Source organism: Panthera tigris, chromosome A1 (assembly GCF_018350195.1).
Source record: "Panthera tigris isolate Pti1 chromosome A1, P.tigris_Pti1_mat1.1, whole genome shotgun sequence".
In the NCBI taxonomy this organism is placed as follows: domain Eukaryota; kingdom Metazoa; phylum Chordata; class Mammalia; order Carnivora; family Felidae; genus Panthera; species Panthera tigris.
Genome location: NC_056660.1, coordinates 138,547,979 through 138,565,566, shown reverse-complemented (window position 1 = coordinate 138,565,566; position 17,588 = coordinate 138,547,979). Strand labels below are relative to the sequence as shown.

The window sequence follows — 17,588 nt, the reverse complement described above, 5'->3', positions numbered from 1 at the left end:
TAGAGTTGGAGCATAAAACACATCTTTCCAACTTTACTAACTATTGCAAAATTGTTCTCACACCAGCAGAGTGTGGGAGTTTCCATTTTCCTTATTCTTTGGATGCTTGTTATTATCTGATGGGTGTGAAAATGGTGTCTTACTGTTTCATCTTGCATTTCCTTGGCAGCTAGTGAGGTTTACCTTCTTTTGTTAAGTGATCTTTCAGTTTGCATTATGTGTGAATAACCTTTTCGTAGCCTCTACCAATTTCTCTCTGGGATCATTTTATCTTTCTAATGCGATTTTAGGATTTATTTAAAATATGCTTAGAATACTAACCCTTTGTTTTATTCTGAAGATCTCCTAATCTTTGTCTTTATGGTATGTTTTTAATATAAAACTATGATGTCCAGTAAAGCAGTCACTAATATAAATTAAATATAGTTTCAATTTAGTTAAAGTTAAATGGGATTATACATTCAGTTCCTCAGTAGCCTCATGGGACTAGTAGTGGCTACTGTATTCATGGTGATGACATAAGACGTTTCCATTATTACTTTTTTAAAACATTTTTTAATGTTTATTTTTATTTATTTTTGAGAGAGACAGAGTATAAGTCGGGGAGGGGCAGAGAGAGAGGGAGACACAGAATCCAAAGCAGGCTCCAGGCTTTGAGCTGTCAGTACAGAGCTCGATGCAGGGCTCGAGCTCACAAACCACGAGATCATGACCTGAGCCCAAGTCAAACACTCAACCAGCTGAGCCACCCAGGTGCCCCCAAGACGTTTCCATTATTGTAGAAAGTTCTGTTGCATTGTTGCTGATGTAAGTTTTAAACTTTATCATAATATTTCATTATGGATTGTGACTTTTTTTTAATCTTTCATGAGAAATTGTTTAGCACTGTAATGTCCCAGAGGTATTCTCTTATGTTTTCTTTTGTATTTGTTTTTCTTTTGTATTTTTTAAAAGTTTTATTTAATCTCTGCACCCAGCGTAGGACTCAAACTGGTGATCCCAAGATCAAGAGTCACATGCTCTTCTGACTGAGCTAGCAGGGGCCCTCCTGTTAGGTCTTCTTTTAAACATTTTGCTTTTCTTAATAGGTCTAAGAATCCATCTAGAATTTAATGATATGAATGGTGTTGATGTGAGGTCAAGATCTGACTTTTATTTTCTTCTGTATGGATTTTTGTTCTAGCATTACTATTTTGATAGTTTATCTGTTCCCCCCTGAGATGTAATACCTTCTCTATCATTTGCCAAGTTTTTAAAGTATGTGTGGTTGTTTCCTGGTGGATGTTTCCCCCTAGTATTTTAATTTTTTCCCCCTCCTTTTCTTCCATATCCTTTCTTAACCCTTTGTTCTTTCATTTTGAATTTGGGATCAAGTTCTTGAAAAGTTTTCCTAAAAAATAAACTTGTTGGGAATTTGTTTTAAATTGCATAGAATTTACTGAATAATTGGTGGTTTTACACTGTTGAGTTTAATAATCCTTTTGTTTTAATTTTATGCCCTCTAGTAACATTTAGTAATTTTCTCTTTAAGTGATGTGCATCTTATTTTGGGGGGGGGTTATTTTTATTTTTAAATTTTATTTAAATCCTAGTTAACATATGGTATAACAATGGTTTCAGGAGTAGAATTTAGTGATTCATCCGTTACATATAATACCCAGGGGTCATCCCAACGAGTGCCTTCCTTAATGCCCATCCCCCATTTGGCCCATTCCCCCCTCCCAGCACCCCTCCACCAGTCCTCAGTTCTCTGTATTTGAGAGTCTCTTATCGTTTGTCTCTCCCTCTGTTTTTATCTTATTTTTGCTTCCCTTCCCCATGTTCATCTGTTTTGTCTCTTAAATTCCACATATGAGTGATACCATGTGATATTTATCTTTATCTGACTTATTTTGCTTAGCATAATAAACTCTGGTTCCATCTACGTTGTTGTAAATGGCAAGATTTCATTCTTTTCATTGCTGAGTAGTATTCCATTGTGTGTGTGTGTGTGTGTGTGTGTGTGTGTGTGTGTGTGTGTACACCTTCTTTATCCATTCATCAGTCAGTGGGCATTTGGGCTCTTTCCATCATTTGGCTATTGTTGATAGTGCTGCTGTAAACATTGGGGTGCATTTGAAAGGTGTATGTGCTCCTTTGAGTCAGCATTTCTGTATCCTTGGCTAAATACCTAGTAGTGCACTTGGTGGGTCATAGGGTAGTTTTATTTTTAATTTTTTGAAGAACCCCCATGCTGTTTTCCAGAGTGGCTGCCCCACTTTGCATTCCCACCAGCAGTGCAAAAGGATTCCCCTTCTGCCACATCCTCGCCAACATCTCTTGTTTCCTGAGTTGTTAATATTAAGCCATTTAACAGGTGTGACATGGTAGCTCATTGTGGTTTTGATAGGTATTTTCTCTGATGATGTTGAGCATTTTTTCCTGTGTCTCTTAGTCATCTGGATGTCTTCTTTGGAGAAGTGTCTGTTGATGTCTTTTGCCCATTTCTTCACTGGATTATTTGTTTTTTTTGGGTGTGGAGTTTGATAAGTTCGTTACACATTTTGGATACTAGCCTTGTATCTGATAAGCCATTTGCAGATATCTTCTCCCATTCCATAGGCTGCCTTTTATTTCTGTTGATTGTTTCCTTGGCTGTGCAGAAGCTTTTTATCTTGATGAGGTCCCAATAGTTCATTTTTGCTTTTGTTTCCCTTACTTCTGGAGACATGTCTAGTAAGAAGTTTCTGTGGACGAATGAAAGAGGAGAGATCACAACCAACACTGCAGAAATAAATACAATAATAAGAGAATATTATAAGCAATTATATGCCAACAATTCGGGCAGTCTGGAAGAAACGAACAAATTCCTAGAAACTTACAAACTACCAAAACTGAAACAGGAGGAAGTAGAAAATTTTAACAGACCCATAAGCAGTAAAGAATTGGAATCATTAATCAAAACTCTCCCAACAAGCCAGAGTCTAGAGCTGGATGGCTTCCCAAGGGAGTTCTACCAAACATTCAAAGAAGAGTTAATACCTATTGTTTTGAAGCTGTTCCAAAAAATAGAAATGGAAAGGAAAACTTCCAAACTCATTCTATGAGGCCAGCATTCTCTTAATTCCAAAACCAAAGACCCCACTAAAAAGGAGAATTACAGACCAATTTCCCTGATGAAAATGCATGCAAAAATTCTCAACAAGATACTAGCAAATCAAATTCAACAATACATTAAAAGAATGACTCACCACAATCCAGTGGAATTTATTCTTGGGCTGCAGGGCTGGTTCAATATCTGCACATCAACCAATGTGATATATCACATTAATGAAAAAAACTGATAAGTACCAGATGATCCTCTCCATAGATTCAGAAAAAGCATTTGACAAATTATAGCATCCTTTTTTGATAAAAGCCATCAAACTAGGGACAGAAGGAACATACCTCGAAATCATAAAGGCCATAGACAAAAGACCCACAGCTAATATCCTCAATAGGGAAAAACTGAGAACTTTCCCTCTAAGGCCAGGAACATGACAGGGATGTCCACTCTCACCATTGTTTTTCAGCATAGTGTTGGAAATCCTAGCCTTAGCAATCAGGCAACAAAAAGAAATAAAAGGCATCCAGATCAGCAAGGAAGAAGTCAAAACTTTCACTCTTCTAGATGACATGATACTCTATATGGAGAACATGAAAGACCCCATCAAAAGACTGCTAGAACTGATACCTGAATTCAGCAAAGTTGCAGGATATAAAATCAATGTACAGAAATTAGTTGCATTTCTATACACCAATAATGAAAGCATCAGAAAGAGAAATCAAGGAATCCATCCCAGTTACAATTGCACGAAAAACCATGAGATACCTAGGAATGAACCTAACCAAAGAGGTACAAGATCTTTATGCTGAAAACTATAGAAAGCTCATGAAAGAAATAGAAGACCGAAAGAAATGGAAAAACATTCCATACTCATGGATTTGGAAGAACAAATATTGTTAAAGTGTCCATACTACCCAAAGCAATCTACACATTCAATGCACTTCCTATCAAAATAACGCCAGCATTCTTCACAGAGCTAGAACAAACCATTCTAAAACCAGAAAAGACCCAAACAGCCAAAGTAATGTTGAAAAACAAAACCAAAGCTGGAGGCATCATAATTCTGGACTTCAAGATGTATTACAAAGCTGCCGTATGGTACTGCTACAAAAACAGGCACACAGATCAATGGAACAGAATTGAGAACCCAGAAATGGACTCACAAACCTATGACCAACTAATCTTTGATGAAGCAGGAAAGAATATCCAATGGGAAAAAAGAGTTTCTTTAGCAAGAGTTTCTTTAGCAACTTTCCCAGTTGGGAAAACTGGACAGTGACATACAGAAGAATGAACTTGAACCACTCTCTCACAGCATACACAAAAATAAAGTCAAAATGAATAAAAGACCTAAGTGTAAGACAGGAAGCCATCAAAATACTATTGGAGAAAGCAGGCAAAAACCTCTTTGACCTTGGCTGTAGCAACTTCTTACTAGAAACGCATCTTTTTTTTTTTTTTTTTTTAGAAACGTATCTTTTATCAGGATTTTTATTTTTTGATCATGTTAAAGTTTTCGTAAATGAGACTGCTGTGTGATTTTCTTGAGTTGCCTTAGCATTTTTAAGTGAGTGTAGCAGCTTTCTCTTCTTTCTGTTTTCCAAAACAATTGATATCAGGGATTTGTAGAAAACTCTAAATGTATTTTTCAGCTTGCAAGCAGTACTTTGAAAAGTATCCGGGAGATCATGAACTCCTCTGGGAAGTTGAAGGTGTTGGACACTGGTACCAGCGAATACCAGTCACCAGAGCATTACAGAGAGAAACGCTTAAAATTACTGGTAAGAATTACAGGTTTTCAGTTTGAACACGTGTCCAGCTTAAAAAAGTGCCTATTGATGGTTGTGTCTTACAGTCCAGAGTTATGGTATATTGTAATGCGACCTTTCTAGTAACAGACCCTCTTTTCTAAAGTTTGAATTTTTGTTATGTATTAACATTTGAGTTACTAATAATAAGGGAACCTAGAATAATAGCCCATAAGAATCTAACATTCTGGCAGGTATTGGTAGGTAAGAAGTAAACCCAGATATCAGCATAGAATAGGCATCAAGGGATCAAAGGGTAATTCCCGATCTCATAGTCCTCCTAATAGTCACTTTCCTCATAGTCACTAAATACAGGTAACTAATACTTTTTGTGAGTTCAAGGTTTCATTGTAAGTTACTGATGAAGGAGATGTTCCACACCTAGATTTTCAACACACTCTGTTCAGGATGCTCTTCAGGGCTTTTGTGAAAATCAGTACAAACAGCGCTACAGTTAAAACCAAATACTGATTAGGTTACAATTTTTAAAATTCTTCTATACACAGCAGTTTCTCAAAATGAAGCCAAAAGACCCATGTCTGGAGAATATGGTCTTGCATCTGTTCCAGAATATGAAGCAGAAACTGAAGACAATCAGTCTAGTGAGATGCAGCTAACTGTAGGTACACTGTATGTTTATTGTAGGAAATGATTTTTCTGTTTCTTTAAACTAGATGCAGCTAATATTTGATTTTGTAAATGTTTCAGTTCATTCACCAAACTTACGTAATTTTTACTGTGCTCATTTTCTTGGTATTTCCTGTTAATTGGTTACTAAGGACTTAATTTTCCTTGAAGAATAATTTGGAATACACACACACTAATAAAAAGTAAAATAAAAATTTGTAATTCCACTACCCTAGATACAGCAACTGTGAACACTTTTGCATTTGTATTTCATATATATTACATGTATTTGTGTACATTTTGTTTTCTGTTGTGCTGCTTCTGTTTTTCTCCATTAACATGGTATTGCAAGTATTTCCCATGGCATTACTGTTTAAAACATGATTGTTCAGTAGCAGCATACTATTCTAGTATATGGAAATATTATTGTTTATTTCTTTAACGTATTATATACTTAAGTTTTTTACATACATAAGTGGCCCAGCAGTGAACACATTTATACATGTATCTTTTTGCCTATGTAATGCTTTCCTTGCAGGGATAAATTTTTAGAAGTGATACTAGTTGTAGGTCAAAGGTTATGAAGTTACTTTGGGAAGTTTGAGGCATGGATGAATTTTTAGAAGTGATATTAGTTGTAGGTTAAAAGTTGTGAAGTTATTGTGGGAAGTTTGAGGCTATATATGCTACGTCTTTGTGGAATGTAGTGCACTTTGCAAATACTAGGTAGCCTTTTAGGGACAAGTGCTTTGGGGAATTATTTGTGCCCCGTATTCCTGCCTTAATTAGCATGAGTGTTGACTGAACATTTTTGAAACATTTTTTGTTGTTTATATACTTATTTTGAGATAGAGGGAGAGCATGTGCTCAAGTGGGGAGGGACAGAGAGAGGGAGAGAATCCCAAACACGTTTCGTGTGGTCAGCGTGGGGCTCAGTCTCACAAACCATGAGACCACGACCTGAGCCGAGATCAGGAGTTGGATGCTTAACTGACTAAGCCACCTAGGTGCCCTGAAACATTTTTAAAGATAACATGAATAATATAATTACATATAAGGAGTTTTAATCTTTTCTACATTTGGAACTTCAAACTTCATGATAAGCCTGGGTTCGATTATATTGTGGTCCAGATTTCTCAGATATACTCAGATTTATGTACTGTTTTTCAGACATAAAACCAGTCAGTGAATGTAGAAAAAGCTCTTCCTATGCAATGATTTACTTTAATAATAAGCCAAATACTTATAAATGTATGTATACATTTTATGTCTGTTTTTCAGACATAAAACCAGTCAGTGAACGTAGAAAAAAATCTCTTCCTATACAATGATTTACTTTAATAATAAGCCAAATACTTATAAATGGGTTGTGTAATGAGAATATATATTAAACCATATCATAAGGTTGGCAGCATAAATGGGATTTTCTTTGGTTTTAGAAATTCTTACTCAGATTACATTAAGATTTTAATTAGTTCAAGGAAAATATTTCTCACATTAAACTATTTTTAATCTCTCTTTTTATCAGTAACCACATGGGAAAGTGGTCTTGTTTGTTTATTTGATCTACATTTTTTTAGCTTTATAGAGGTATAATTGACAAAAATTGTCCACATTTTGACAAGTTGTACACTTGATGTTTTGATATACACTGTGAAGTGATCAATACATGATTTATTCTTTAAGTGGTGATGGTATTTCTACTTGGTTTTTCCTATTTGGGGACATAAAACATTACATGTATTTCTCTTAGACTTTTTGTATCTTTTATTTATTGATCTTTATTTGTGTCTTTGTCTAGTTGAACTGCAGGTTTCTTGAAGACCGGATTTTTGTCTAGTCATCTGTCACAGTTTACCCTTGTTTATGTCCTATCAATAGGCCTTAAAGTCTCTGTGCCTACTTTGTTGTAGGGTTTCAGCAAGTGTGTGATAAAAAATGAACAGTAGTTGGTCTAATAAAGTAGATGCTGTGGCAAGTACCGGATGTACAAAGATATGGTTCTTACAAGCATGGGAGGAAGTAGATGGTCCGTTATTGGAAACTGTTAAATAAGGAAATAAACTACAGGATTACAATTGCCTTAATAGAGCATATAGCAAATGATTGAAGGTACATAGCAGAGTATGACTAATTCTGCCCAAGGAGTGGAATAGGTAAAGTAGCAACCAAGCTGACTTGGAAAGGGTAGGTGGGAGTTTTGTGCCAAAGGTTAGAGCTTTCCAAAGGTGAGCATGTAAAAAGGAGAGGTGTGAAAGAAAATGGCCTATTTGGTACATAAGAGGCATTTGGTTTCGAAGAGGTTGAGAGTTTGTATTCTAGGCAGTGATAAACCATTAAATTTTTTTTGTTTGTTTTTAAAGTAAGAGAGTGGGCACATTTTGTGATTTGGAAGCTTTTCATTCATTAGATTGGAGGGAGTTACAGAGCATGTGGTTAGAACGAGGGATACCAGAGATGAGGCTATTGGACTAGTTCTCATTCAAGATGATAAAGGCATGAACTAAAGCTTTGGTAATACAAAGGAGGGGACAGTTTTGAGAGATTCGTTAGAGTCAGAATTGACAAGCTTCGTGGTTCGCCGAATGAGGGTTAGGAAGTCATTACCCCCTCAGGTTTTTGGCTAGAATGGCTGACTGAATTGTTATTGCCATTAACCAAGATAGAGAATAATGTTGGGAAAAGATAAGAGTTCAGTTTGGGACAGGTTGGTTCTGAAGTTGGTTGGACATACGTATTTTATTGAAAGAGAGCTTTGGAAATCAGGAAAGAGTTGGGGAGATTAAATTGTGTATTTGTTTTCATCAGCAAATAGATGTTGAAGTAAAGGTGGTAGATAGAATTACACAGGGAGAGCACATGGACAGAGAAGAGAAGGTAGTTGAGGACAGAACACTAGGAAACCCCTGTGTGTCGCATTGGAACATACTAGATGGCTTGGTAAGTGCTCAGCCTCATAACCTGAGGCTATAACGTAGCCTTTTAATTTCTTACATAGGTATCCTTAATTGATGAATAGTACAAAAAGTACTACTTGAAAAATGTTTCAAAAGGTTTTCTTTGACACGGAGTGAAGTAGATTCATAGGGAGAAAAACTGATCTAAAAGTTTTGCCTTTAATCTGTATCTCTGTTTTAGATGGACTCTCTAAAAGATGCCTTTGCAAGTACTTCTGAAGGTAAGAAATTCAGCTGATTTACCAGTATGTCAGACACAAGAATTTAGGGGGAGGGGATGTCCCTTAGAGTAAATGAAGACTTACCTAAGATCTAGAGGTGAGGTGGTTTTTTTTTTTTTTTTTTTTTAAATTGTCCAGTTAGCCAACATACTGTGTAGTCTTGGCTTCAGGAGTAGATTCCCATGATTCTTCACTTACATACAATATCCAGTGATCATCCTAACAAGTGCCCTCCTCAATGCCTTTCACCCATTTTCCCCTCTCCTCCAATCCCCCCATTAACCCTTAGTTTGTTCTCTGTATTTAAGAGTCACTTATAGTTTGCCTCCCTTTCTGTTTGTACCTTATTTTTCCTTCTCTTCCCCTATGGTCATCTGTTAAACTTAGAGCTGAGTTCTAATGCCACCACTACCACTGGTCTTGCTGTGTGAACAAAGCAAGCTATCACACCACCCTTTTCCTCATTTCCTTACCAGTAAAATCGGGAGAGTGATACCTACCTTATTTATTTCCCAAGATTATTGGGAGAGAATATAAATGAAAATGCAAAATATATTGCACAGCCCAGAGCAATATAGAAATGTGAGGAATGAATAACGCAAAGTTATTTCATAATTTAGAAAAAGACATTGGCATTGTTTCTTAGCCTGATATGAGAGAAAGAAATGTGTAATTGGGGGGCAATATATGTAAGCTAGCATAGTTCTTAAATTTCTGTGTAGTGTAACAGGTAATCCTTTCAAGACATAATGAATTAACTGTAGTTTTGCTGGTTTTTTCTCAGGTCATGATAAAACACCAGTTTCCACTCGTACTCGAAGTAGTCATCTAAAGCGGCCAAAGATTGGAAAGCGATTTCAGGATTCTGAATTTAGTAGTTCACAAGGGGAAGATGAAAAGACTCCCCAGACTTCACCTACAGCTTCAATAAACAAGTACTGTTTATTTTACTCTCATTATTTGGTTATTCTTATTTTCATGTAATTAGTATTCAGTATTTAAGGTGGAGTCTATTATTACCTTGTTTGTGTACACATAACCTTGGTGTAAGAGTCTGTATTTGAATTCTTCTAAGGATTACTGATTACAGTTACCAGCGGTGTCACTTTGACATGTTACAGTGAGAAGTAAGAGAGTAAAATAAGCCACGCATAACGTGTGAAAATCCAAGAGAATTTTCTAGTGATTATATTATCCCAAATGAGTCGTTATCACCAGCTCTGCCAGTAGCTGTAGTTTTTTGTTTGTTTTGTTTTGTTTTGTTTTTAAAGTAGGCTCCACAGCCAGTGTGGAGCCCAACATGGGGTTTGAACTCAAGATGATGAGATCAAGAGTAGGAAGCTTAACCAGCTGAGCCACCAGGTGCCCCAGTAGCTGTAGTTTTTAGTAATGCTGAGGTTTAGTTTTTTAAAAACCTTAAGTTTTATTTTATAACTGATTTATTTTACTGGGTTATTGGATGTAACGCAAGTTAGCGATAACCGTAAGTGGTTAAGTTCAGTCAACCCCTCTAGGAACTTAATAGCCAGCTGAATCAACAGAACTCTCGGGTTAAAACTTTATCCTTTATCTTCCTTGGAATCATAAAGAAAGCAAGATTTCAAATTTTTAGTAAAACTAGATTTTTGTCTTACTAGTTCTACCTGCTGTTTCTGAGTTAACCATTCATAATTTTGCCTTTTCATCTGTGAAATTATTTTACTCGAGTAGAAAATTCTGTACCTCTGCTGATTTCATTATGTAAATAATGTTAAATTGAAATAGTTGAGTAATTATGTAAATGGTTTATTTTTGTAAAAAATTTATGTTCAAGGCATATATAACTAAATATTTGAGGCTAGTCATTTGTGAAAAGGTAAGAGGTTAGATAATTACAGTTTTCTTAGCAGTATTTTGATGTAATACTTTTTTTAGAAGGGAACATAGCCGTGCATTTTAAATTGAACATCCCAGAATTATTGTGGAATTTTGCTTTTCTTTTTTTTTTTTAATGTGCTAGTCAATTTTACTGATTTTGAAGATACTGCAGTTTTTATATACTTCAGTGATTGTTCAACATTTTGCAGCTGTTTGGCTTTGCAGCACAGCAGTTCATACACTATTCTGTACAGAATTACCAGCAAGACTGATGTATTAATAGAAGGCACCATCATGCTTATTACATTACCAGAGAACAAAAACACAGTAAAGACCATTTTCACTGTACACAGTTTAAAGAGAGGAGGAAGGGGACGAGTAATGTGTTGGGCAGCCAGCCATCCCTGTACTGAAAAGGGGTAGGTGGAAAAATCTTAGATATGGAGCTACTAAATCTGGTCTAGTGTTCAAGACGATGGCATTTAAAGTTCTTCTTTTTGTTATTTGGTTCATAACTATATTCCTTCTGGAATATACTTGTAGTCTTGCTAAGGTTTATGTGTACACACGCTGGTCACAGCAAGCAGATAAAATGCCCTCATCACTTCACAGACTATTCTCTCCTGGAAAAAGAGAGGAAAGATTTTTTTCCCCCTGTTGCCTCCTGTTGCAGATGTCCGTGTTAATGAAGTCAGAGTGAGCATCAGTGCCTTTTGATGAGTGCGTAACAAGTTTCTGTTCGGTTGTATTTTTGGGGGGAGCCAAGAAAAAAGACAAGATTCTCCAGTTGCACAAATTGCATTGTTTGTGTTTCCAACATTAATAGGCAGAAACAGTAACACTTAAAATGTGCAGCAGAGGGTTTTTTTTGACTCAGAGGACCTGAATTCAGTTGGGCATGTCCTGTTAAGTTCATTTTGTTGTAGATAGTTTAAGATACGGTCATTTCTCAGCCCTTAATTCTCCAAGTCTAGATTTATAAATTAATAGTGTGAATCCTATTATGGAATTGGGGAAATAATGTCCACCTCAGTTTAACTGATAGAGGATGCTTTTCACATCAAAAAATGATCAAAAAGGCCGTCACATTCCAAAGCCAAAGAAAAAGAAAAATTAACAAGAATGCAAACATGATGCATAACGTACCACTGCTAAGACTGGCAACGGGAGCTTCCGTGACGTTGTCCTGTGAAGCAGCTTTCCATTTGCCCGGTTCCTCCTCCAGAGCCTAGTTTCTGTGCCATGCCACCTCTTGGAGGAGGTCCTCTTCCAACTTGGTCATGCATCATTCCACCACCCACTATTCCATGTGGACCACCAGGACCTCGATCATTGCACCTAATATCCCTGCGATCATAACTGCCACCTCTGGTTTCTTGCTCTCTTGCAGCTCTTGTTTTTTTTCCTCTTCCACATTTAAACGTACTTCCCCTCAAAACAGAATTGGTTTTGCAATTACGATTCTCTGAACTGGTTCAGAGTCATCAAAACCCACAAAGTTTGGAAGCTTTCTCCCAAAACCCTTGGTATTGATGCGCAGTTCCACAGCGTTTACAAAACTCATGAAGAACTTTAAGTTCATTTTCATCAATATCATGTGGGAGGTTATCAACAGAAATTTGATGACTGTGTGGATAGCAAATTATTCTACAGTTGTCAGATTCACTCTGTTCAGCATCTCTCTGCCTGGTCTTGGTCCTCTAGGAGGGAGACCAGGGTTGTACCTCTAGAGTCGTTGTTCATGCACGCAACGTGGCTGAGACTGAACTTCTGGTTTAGCTTCAACTCGTGGCTTTGATGGTTCCTGTGGCAGAGACACAGGTTCAGCAAGGAGGAGGAGAAGTAGACTTCTCCTCTAATTCTTCTAAGTTCTTCTCTTGCACTTGTGGCTTTAGTTCTTCAGTCTTTGTTTCAGATTCTGGCTCAAGTTCATGAGAGGACTCTTCCAAAGGCTCCTCTCTGCCATTAGCCACGGGCTGAGCTTCATAGTAACCGCTATCAGCATTTTCTTGTACAGGTTCTGGGGATGGCTGCCTTTCTTCTTGTTTCTCTTTTTACCTCATCTGCTGATCCTTCATTGAGTTCTGATTCAGAATCACCAAATAGTTCATCTGTATAACGAAACACATCATTGTGAACATAAACTTACTTGGAACAGATCCTTCAGAAGCCGGATCCAAGGTCTGTATAAACTTCCTCTCTGGCTGTCCTCTGTTAGATTGCCAACCCGTGACCTGGACGGCTACTCGATCTCAAGGTTGCATGAGCATCCACGTGATGAATTTTAGTATGATACTCACTGAAGTTCAGAGATAATACTTTGTGTTGTGTATCATTTTGGCCATAAGCAGCCTCCTGGGGTTTCTGCTAGCATGTACTCCAGCATGAACATAGGAAGAATTCCTTCCGTAAAACCTGCATAAATATTCTGGAGCTTTATGCTGCAAAGTATAATCCTACCTCACAAACTCCCACCCTATGAGCAGCAGACTGGGCTTCTCCGTAACCATTTCTTGGCTGCACCATGTCAAATGCTCCAACCAACAGTGGTGGCAGGTACGACGTGTGGAGGTCGACAGGAGAGTCGCCGAGGACCAGCTGCAGTGGATACTACTCACTAGCTGCCTCCTCTTTCCTACAGACCTGAAACCTCAGAAGCCGGAGAGCTGCGAGCTTGTTTCCCTTACAACTACTTCTTCCTGGGCCAAATTTTGCTTTTTATAAATGGGTAGAGTAAGAGAAGGATTTAGCTTACATGCTTGAGGAGATGGTGACGTTACCACTCAAACTGGAGAACAAGGTAGGAAAGAACCTAAGTTTGTAAGAAGAGGAGACTGCCTTTGGACCAGAAGTTGTTGACTGAACAACACTTAGTTGATTCTTTAAAGTGTTACTTGATTAACAGACTCCTGAAAGTTTATATTCATCCTTAATAAAACAAGTAAGAATTTTTTTTCTTTTCTAGATTGGAGTCTACTGTACGTACATCAGAGAGCTCAGAAGAATTCCTGGAAGAAGAACCCGAACAAAGCGTGATTGAATTTGAGGACGAAAGTAGTGATAAGGATGCTCGGCCTGCACCAGAAACCCAGGCACGTCTGGAAAAGCAAGATGGTGAAAAGGTATGAGATCCTGCTTATCAAATAAAGTGAATGAAAGTAAACTAAATTTTAACTTTCTTAATCATATATCGTTAGAAAAATATGATGATACATTTTAGAGTGGTAGTAGAAATTGTATTTAATGCTAAAAAGCATCTACCTATACTAAACAAGGTCCAGTACTAGAGTTGGGAAGAGGATAAAGTTGCAAATATCATTTTGTATTTCAAAGTGAATTTTTAAAAGTTTGACTTACAACAAAGATAAAATAGAGGATGTTTAGGTAATAAGATGCCTCAGTATTTTTAAAATACAAAATTTGAGAAATTAAACATATTTAAGAAGTGACACAAATCATAGGACTGTAAGGTCTACCTTGTAGAACCAGTTACAGTGCCTTAAGGTCCACAGCCCTCAGTTGTACCTGTATGTTGGCTAGAAGGATAAGATTCATCATCAAAACCAAAAATTATAGATAGATATATACGTATATATATTTGTATATATACGTATATATATAGTATCTATATGTGTGTATATATTTATATATATATATATACATACATATACATATATATATGTGTGTATATATTTATATATTTTGACTATAATTTATTACATATTCCTGGATAAATAACTTCATTTTTTTAAACATGAGGAAACTTTATCTGGCCTGATTTCTATAGTTCCTCAAGTGTTTATCCTTATCTTTTTGATTCTTCCGTTTCTTCCTATTCTTGTTTTTTTCTTTCTTTCTTTTTTTTTTTTTAAGTTTTATTTATTTTGAGAGAGACAGAGACTGTGCGAGTGGGGTAGGAACAGAGAGAGAGGGAGACAGAATCCCAAGCAGACTCCCCGCTGTCTGCACAGAGCCTGACGTGAGACCCAAACCCCCAAAACCATGAGATCATGATCTGAGCCAAAACCAAAAGTCGGACACTTAACCCACTGAGACACCCAGGCACCCCCTTTTCTTTTTTTTCAGTATTTTCAACTTTTGGTTCTCTAGAGATCCCTTATTTCTTCTTTCATACATGCTTAAGTTTCTTTCCAAATCTTTTACCTGTTTGCCAAGTCTAGCCAGCACCTTAATAAGTGAAACTACATTACCATTTTTATTTTATTTTAATTTAAAAATACTTATTTTTGAGAGAAATATAGTGTGAGCAGGGAGAGGCAGAGAGAGAGGGAGACACAGAATCTGAAGCAGGCTCCAGGCTCTGAGCTTGTCAGCACAGAGCCCGATGCGGGGCTCCAACTTAGCAGCCTTGAGATCATGACCTGAGCCTAAGTTGGACACTCAACCAACTTAGCCACCCAGGCACCCCCACCAATTTTATTTTCTTAACTTACTCCACTTTAGCTCCTGCCTCCTCTATTTCATGAAACTATATTTTTATTTTTTATTAAAAAAAAAAAAGTTTATTTGAGAGAGATTGATTGGGGGAGGGATAGAGAGGAGGAGATAGTGAATACCAAGCAGGCTCTGTGCGGGGCTTGGAGCACAATGCAAAGCCCAGTGCGGGGCTTGAACCCACGAACTATAAGATCATGACCTGAGCTGAAATCAGTTGCTTAACCAACTTAGCCACCCAGGAGCCCCAGTGAAACTGTGTTTTTAAATGACATTTTCTTCTTGTGTTGTAGGACATTTGGACAGTAAAGCACATGTTTAAAAAGGGGATTTATGCACATCCAGACGTTTATGAGAATATATATTTGTGGTCTTGTTCTCTTAAAAACTTAACGATTAGGGGCGCCTGGGTGGCTCACTTGGTTGAGCTTCCAACTCTTGATTTCAGCACAGGTCATATAATCCCAGGATGGTGGAATCAAGCGCCATGTTGGGCTCTGTGCTGAGCATGGAGCCTGCTTGGGATTCTCTCACTCTTGTTCTCTGCCCCTCCCCCCACTCGTGATTGCTCTCACTCTCTCTCTTAAAAAAAAAATATCCTTAAGATTATACTGTACGTACTTCATGTAACCAGTTTCATTTGTCCAGCAATACACTGTGCACACATAGTCTTGTAGGTCACCAGTGACACTTAGTGACTTTCTGTACCTAGATCGATTACTGTGACTTCTTCAATATTCTCTAGTCCCGTGTAATGTAGGCCTTATAACACTACTGTATTTTGGTTTCTTGGTTTTTCCTATCTCTGAAGTTTTGTTTTGCTTTATTTATTACTTAGCTATTCTGCTTCCTTTTTTCTTTATTTGTGGACATTCTGGAAGATTCAGTTCTTGACTTGTTGCTCTTTGGTTCATGTTCTCTCCTTTGAAAATGCATCCAATCCAGTGGTTGAACTCTCATCTCTGTGGGGATGACTAGTAACTCTAGACTTTGAATATTGATTCAGACTGTAATGCTTCAATATTGCTTGTCTCCTGAATATTTTTATGTAGACAGATGTCTTTTATCTTCTTAAATTCAACATAATCTTTATCCTTTCTTATTATTTCTGTATTGGGCCTTTTTTCCTGTAATTTTTTTTTTTTATCTTCCATTCTGTTCCCAAACCGAAAACTTGAGGGACAGATTTCTCTCTTCTGCTGCTTCTCACTTTTAGTTACCAACATTCTGTTTTTTTTTTTAAGCGTTTGCTATGTTTTTCTCATTTTTTTCTTTCAACATTTTTTCCTATCTTAGTTGATCATTTTATGAACTTTATTGTAAATACCTTCTGTGTGCAGTCTATTTTCCATATATTGTCTGGTCAGATAAAATTTTTCTAAGTCCTGATTTCAGTATCCCTATGATTGTAGGGATCCTACATAATTCAGACAGATCTATTTCTGAACACTTGAGTGCATCAGTTTTCTAAGTTTTAAAATGATAATCAAACGTCCTCTATTAGAATCTCACTAAGATTCATTAGAACTACTAAACATTACATAGAAATATTTTGTGTTGATAAACATTGGAAGAATTTCATAATTGGAGGGCTTGTGTCATCAGCTCACTGATATTTCCGTATTTAATGTGATGTAAGGAGCAGGATTGTTCAAAAAGTGAGCCAGAGTTGACTGGAAAGTTGACTGGAAAATGAACTCAGATCGAGGGCTATTTTCTTCCAGCAAGAAGCTGTGTCCAAACTGAGCTTCCTCCAAGACTGGCAGTGCTTTCTCCCCTTGGTAGGGTAAACCGTAACTTCCCACAGGCCCCAAAGATGTCAAGTGCTGACCAAGTGTTGTGTAAAGAGCTGGCATCAGCTCTAGTCTCTGGTGCCTTTTTACTGAAAAGGTGCCCATCAGGCTGGCCCTATAAAAAGGAAGAACAAGAAGGGAACAGGGTTTCTTCACTGCATCTCAGACCTGCGCTGTGTCTGCAGAGCATCCTGGTCTGTCTGCTGTCTCCATGAGAACAGGGGGAGTTTGGGTTACTTGTGCATTTTTACCGACCCTGCCTGAGAAGTTTGTCTTTTCCTCAGACTAATTCCTTAACTCATGTCCTATAATGTGGTAAAACTTTATCTTGAGTCCTGGTGCATGACAGGTGGAGACTGGGAACGGACTCTCCTTGCATGACAAATAATAAGTTACCTTAAAATTGTATCCTGACTTACTTTTTCCCCCCATTCATGTAGGAATCTGAATTAGAGCCTCTGAATGGTGAGATAATGGATGATACTCTGAAGGCCTCACTTACGACTGAAGAGGAGGACTCCGCTAGTGAAGTTTTAGATGAAGAAACAAAATTGCAGTCTTTTAATTCCAGTGAAGACTCTGCAACTCTTGTTCCAGTGGTGGCAGAATCTTCAAAACCTCCTGAGACTGTTGCACAGGATAAGGTAAGAGGAAGATAATTTCTTACAGTCCACCTGTTCCAGTGTTGGTGACGTGGAAGGGGCATTGCAGTGGATATATTTTCCTCCACTTAATATATATAGTCCTTCAGGAAAATTAATTATATATTATCACACTACATTAGG

General features: G+C 37.3%; 1 protein-coding gene and 1 pseudogene across 9 annotated transcripts in view; one reads left to right on the top strand and one right to left on the bottom strand.

Annotated features, from left to right (window-relative positions):
• Positions 1–17,588, top strand: part of FAM169A (family with sequence similarity 169 member A) — a 94,825-nt gene that overhangs the window by 72,206 nt on the left and 5,031 nt on the right. For all 9 annotated transcript variants that reach the window (XM_015536546.2, XM_042988418.1, XM_042988397.1 and 6 more), the window contains 6 exons: positions 4,738–4,866; positions 5,400–5,512; positions 8,659–8,698; positions 9,483–9,633; positions 13,521–13,677; positions 17,244–17,447. In XM_015536546.2, coding sequence (XP_015392032.1) covers positions 4,738–4,866; positions 5,400–5,512; positions 8,659–8,698; positions 9,483–9,633; positions 13,521–13,677; positions 17,244–17,447 — 794 coding nt within the window. The remainder of the gene's footprint in view (positions 1–4,737; positions 4,867–5,399; positions 5,513–8,658; positions 8,699–9,482; positions 9,634–13,520; positions 13,678–17,243; positions 17,448–17,588) is intronic.
• LOC102957663 lies at positions 11,616–13,065 on the bottom strand (annotated as a pseudogene).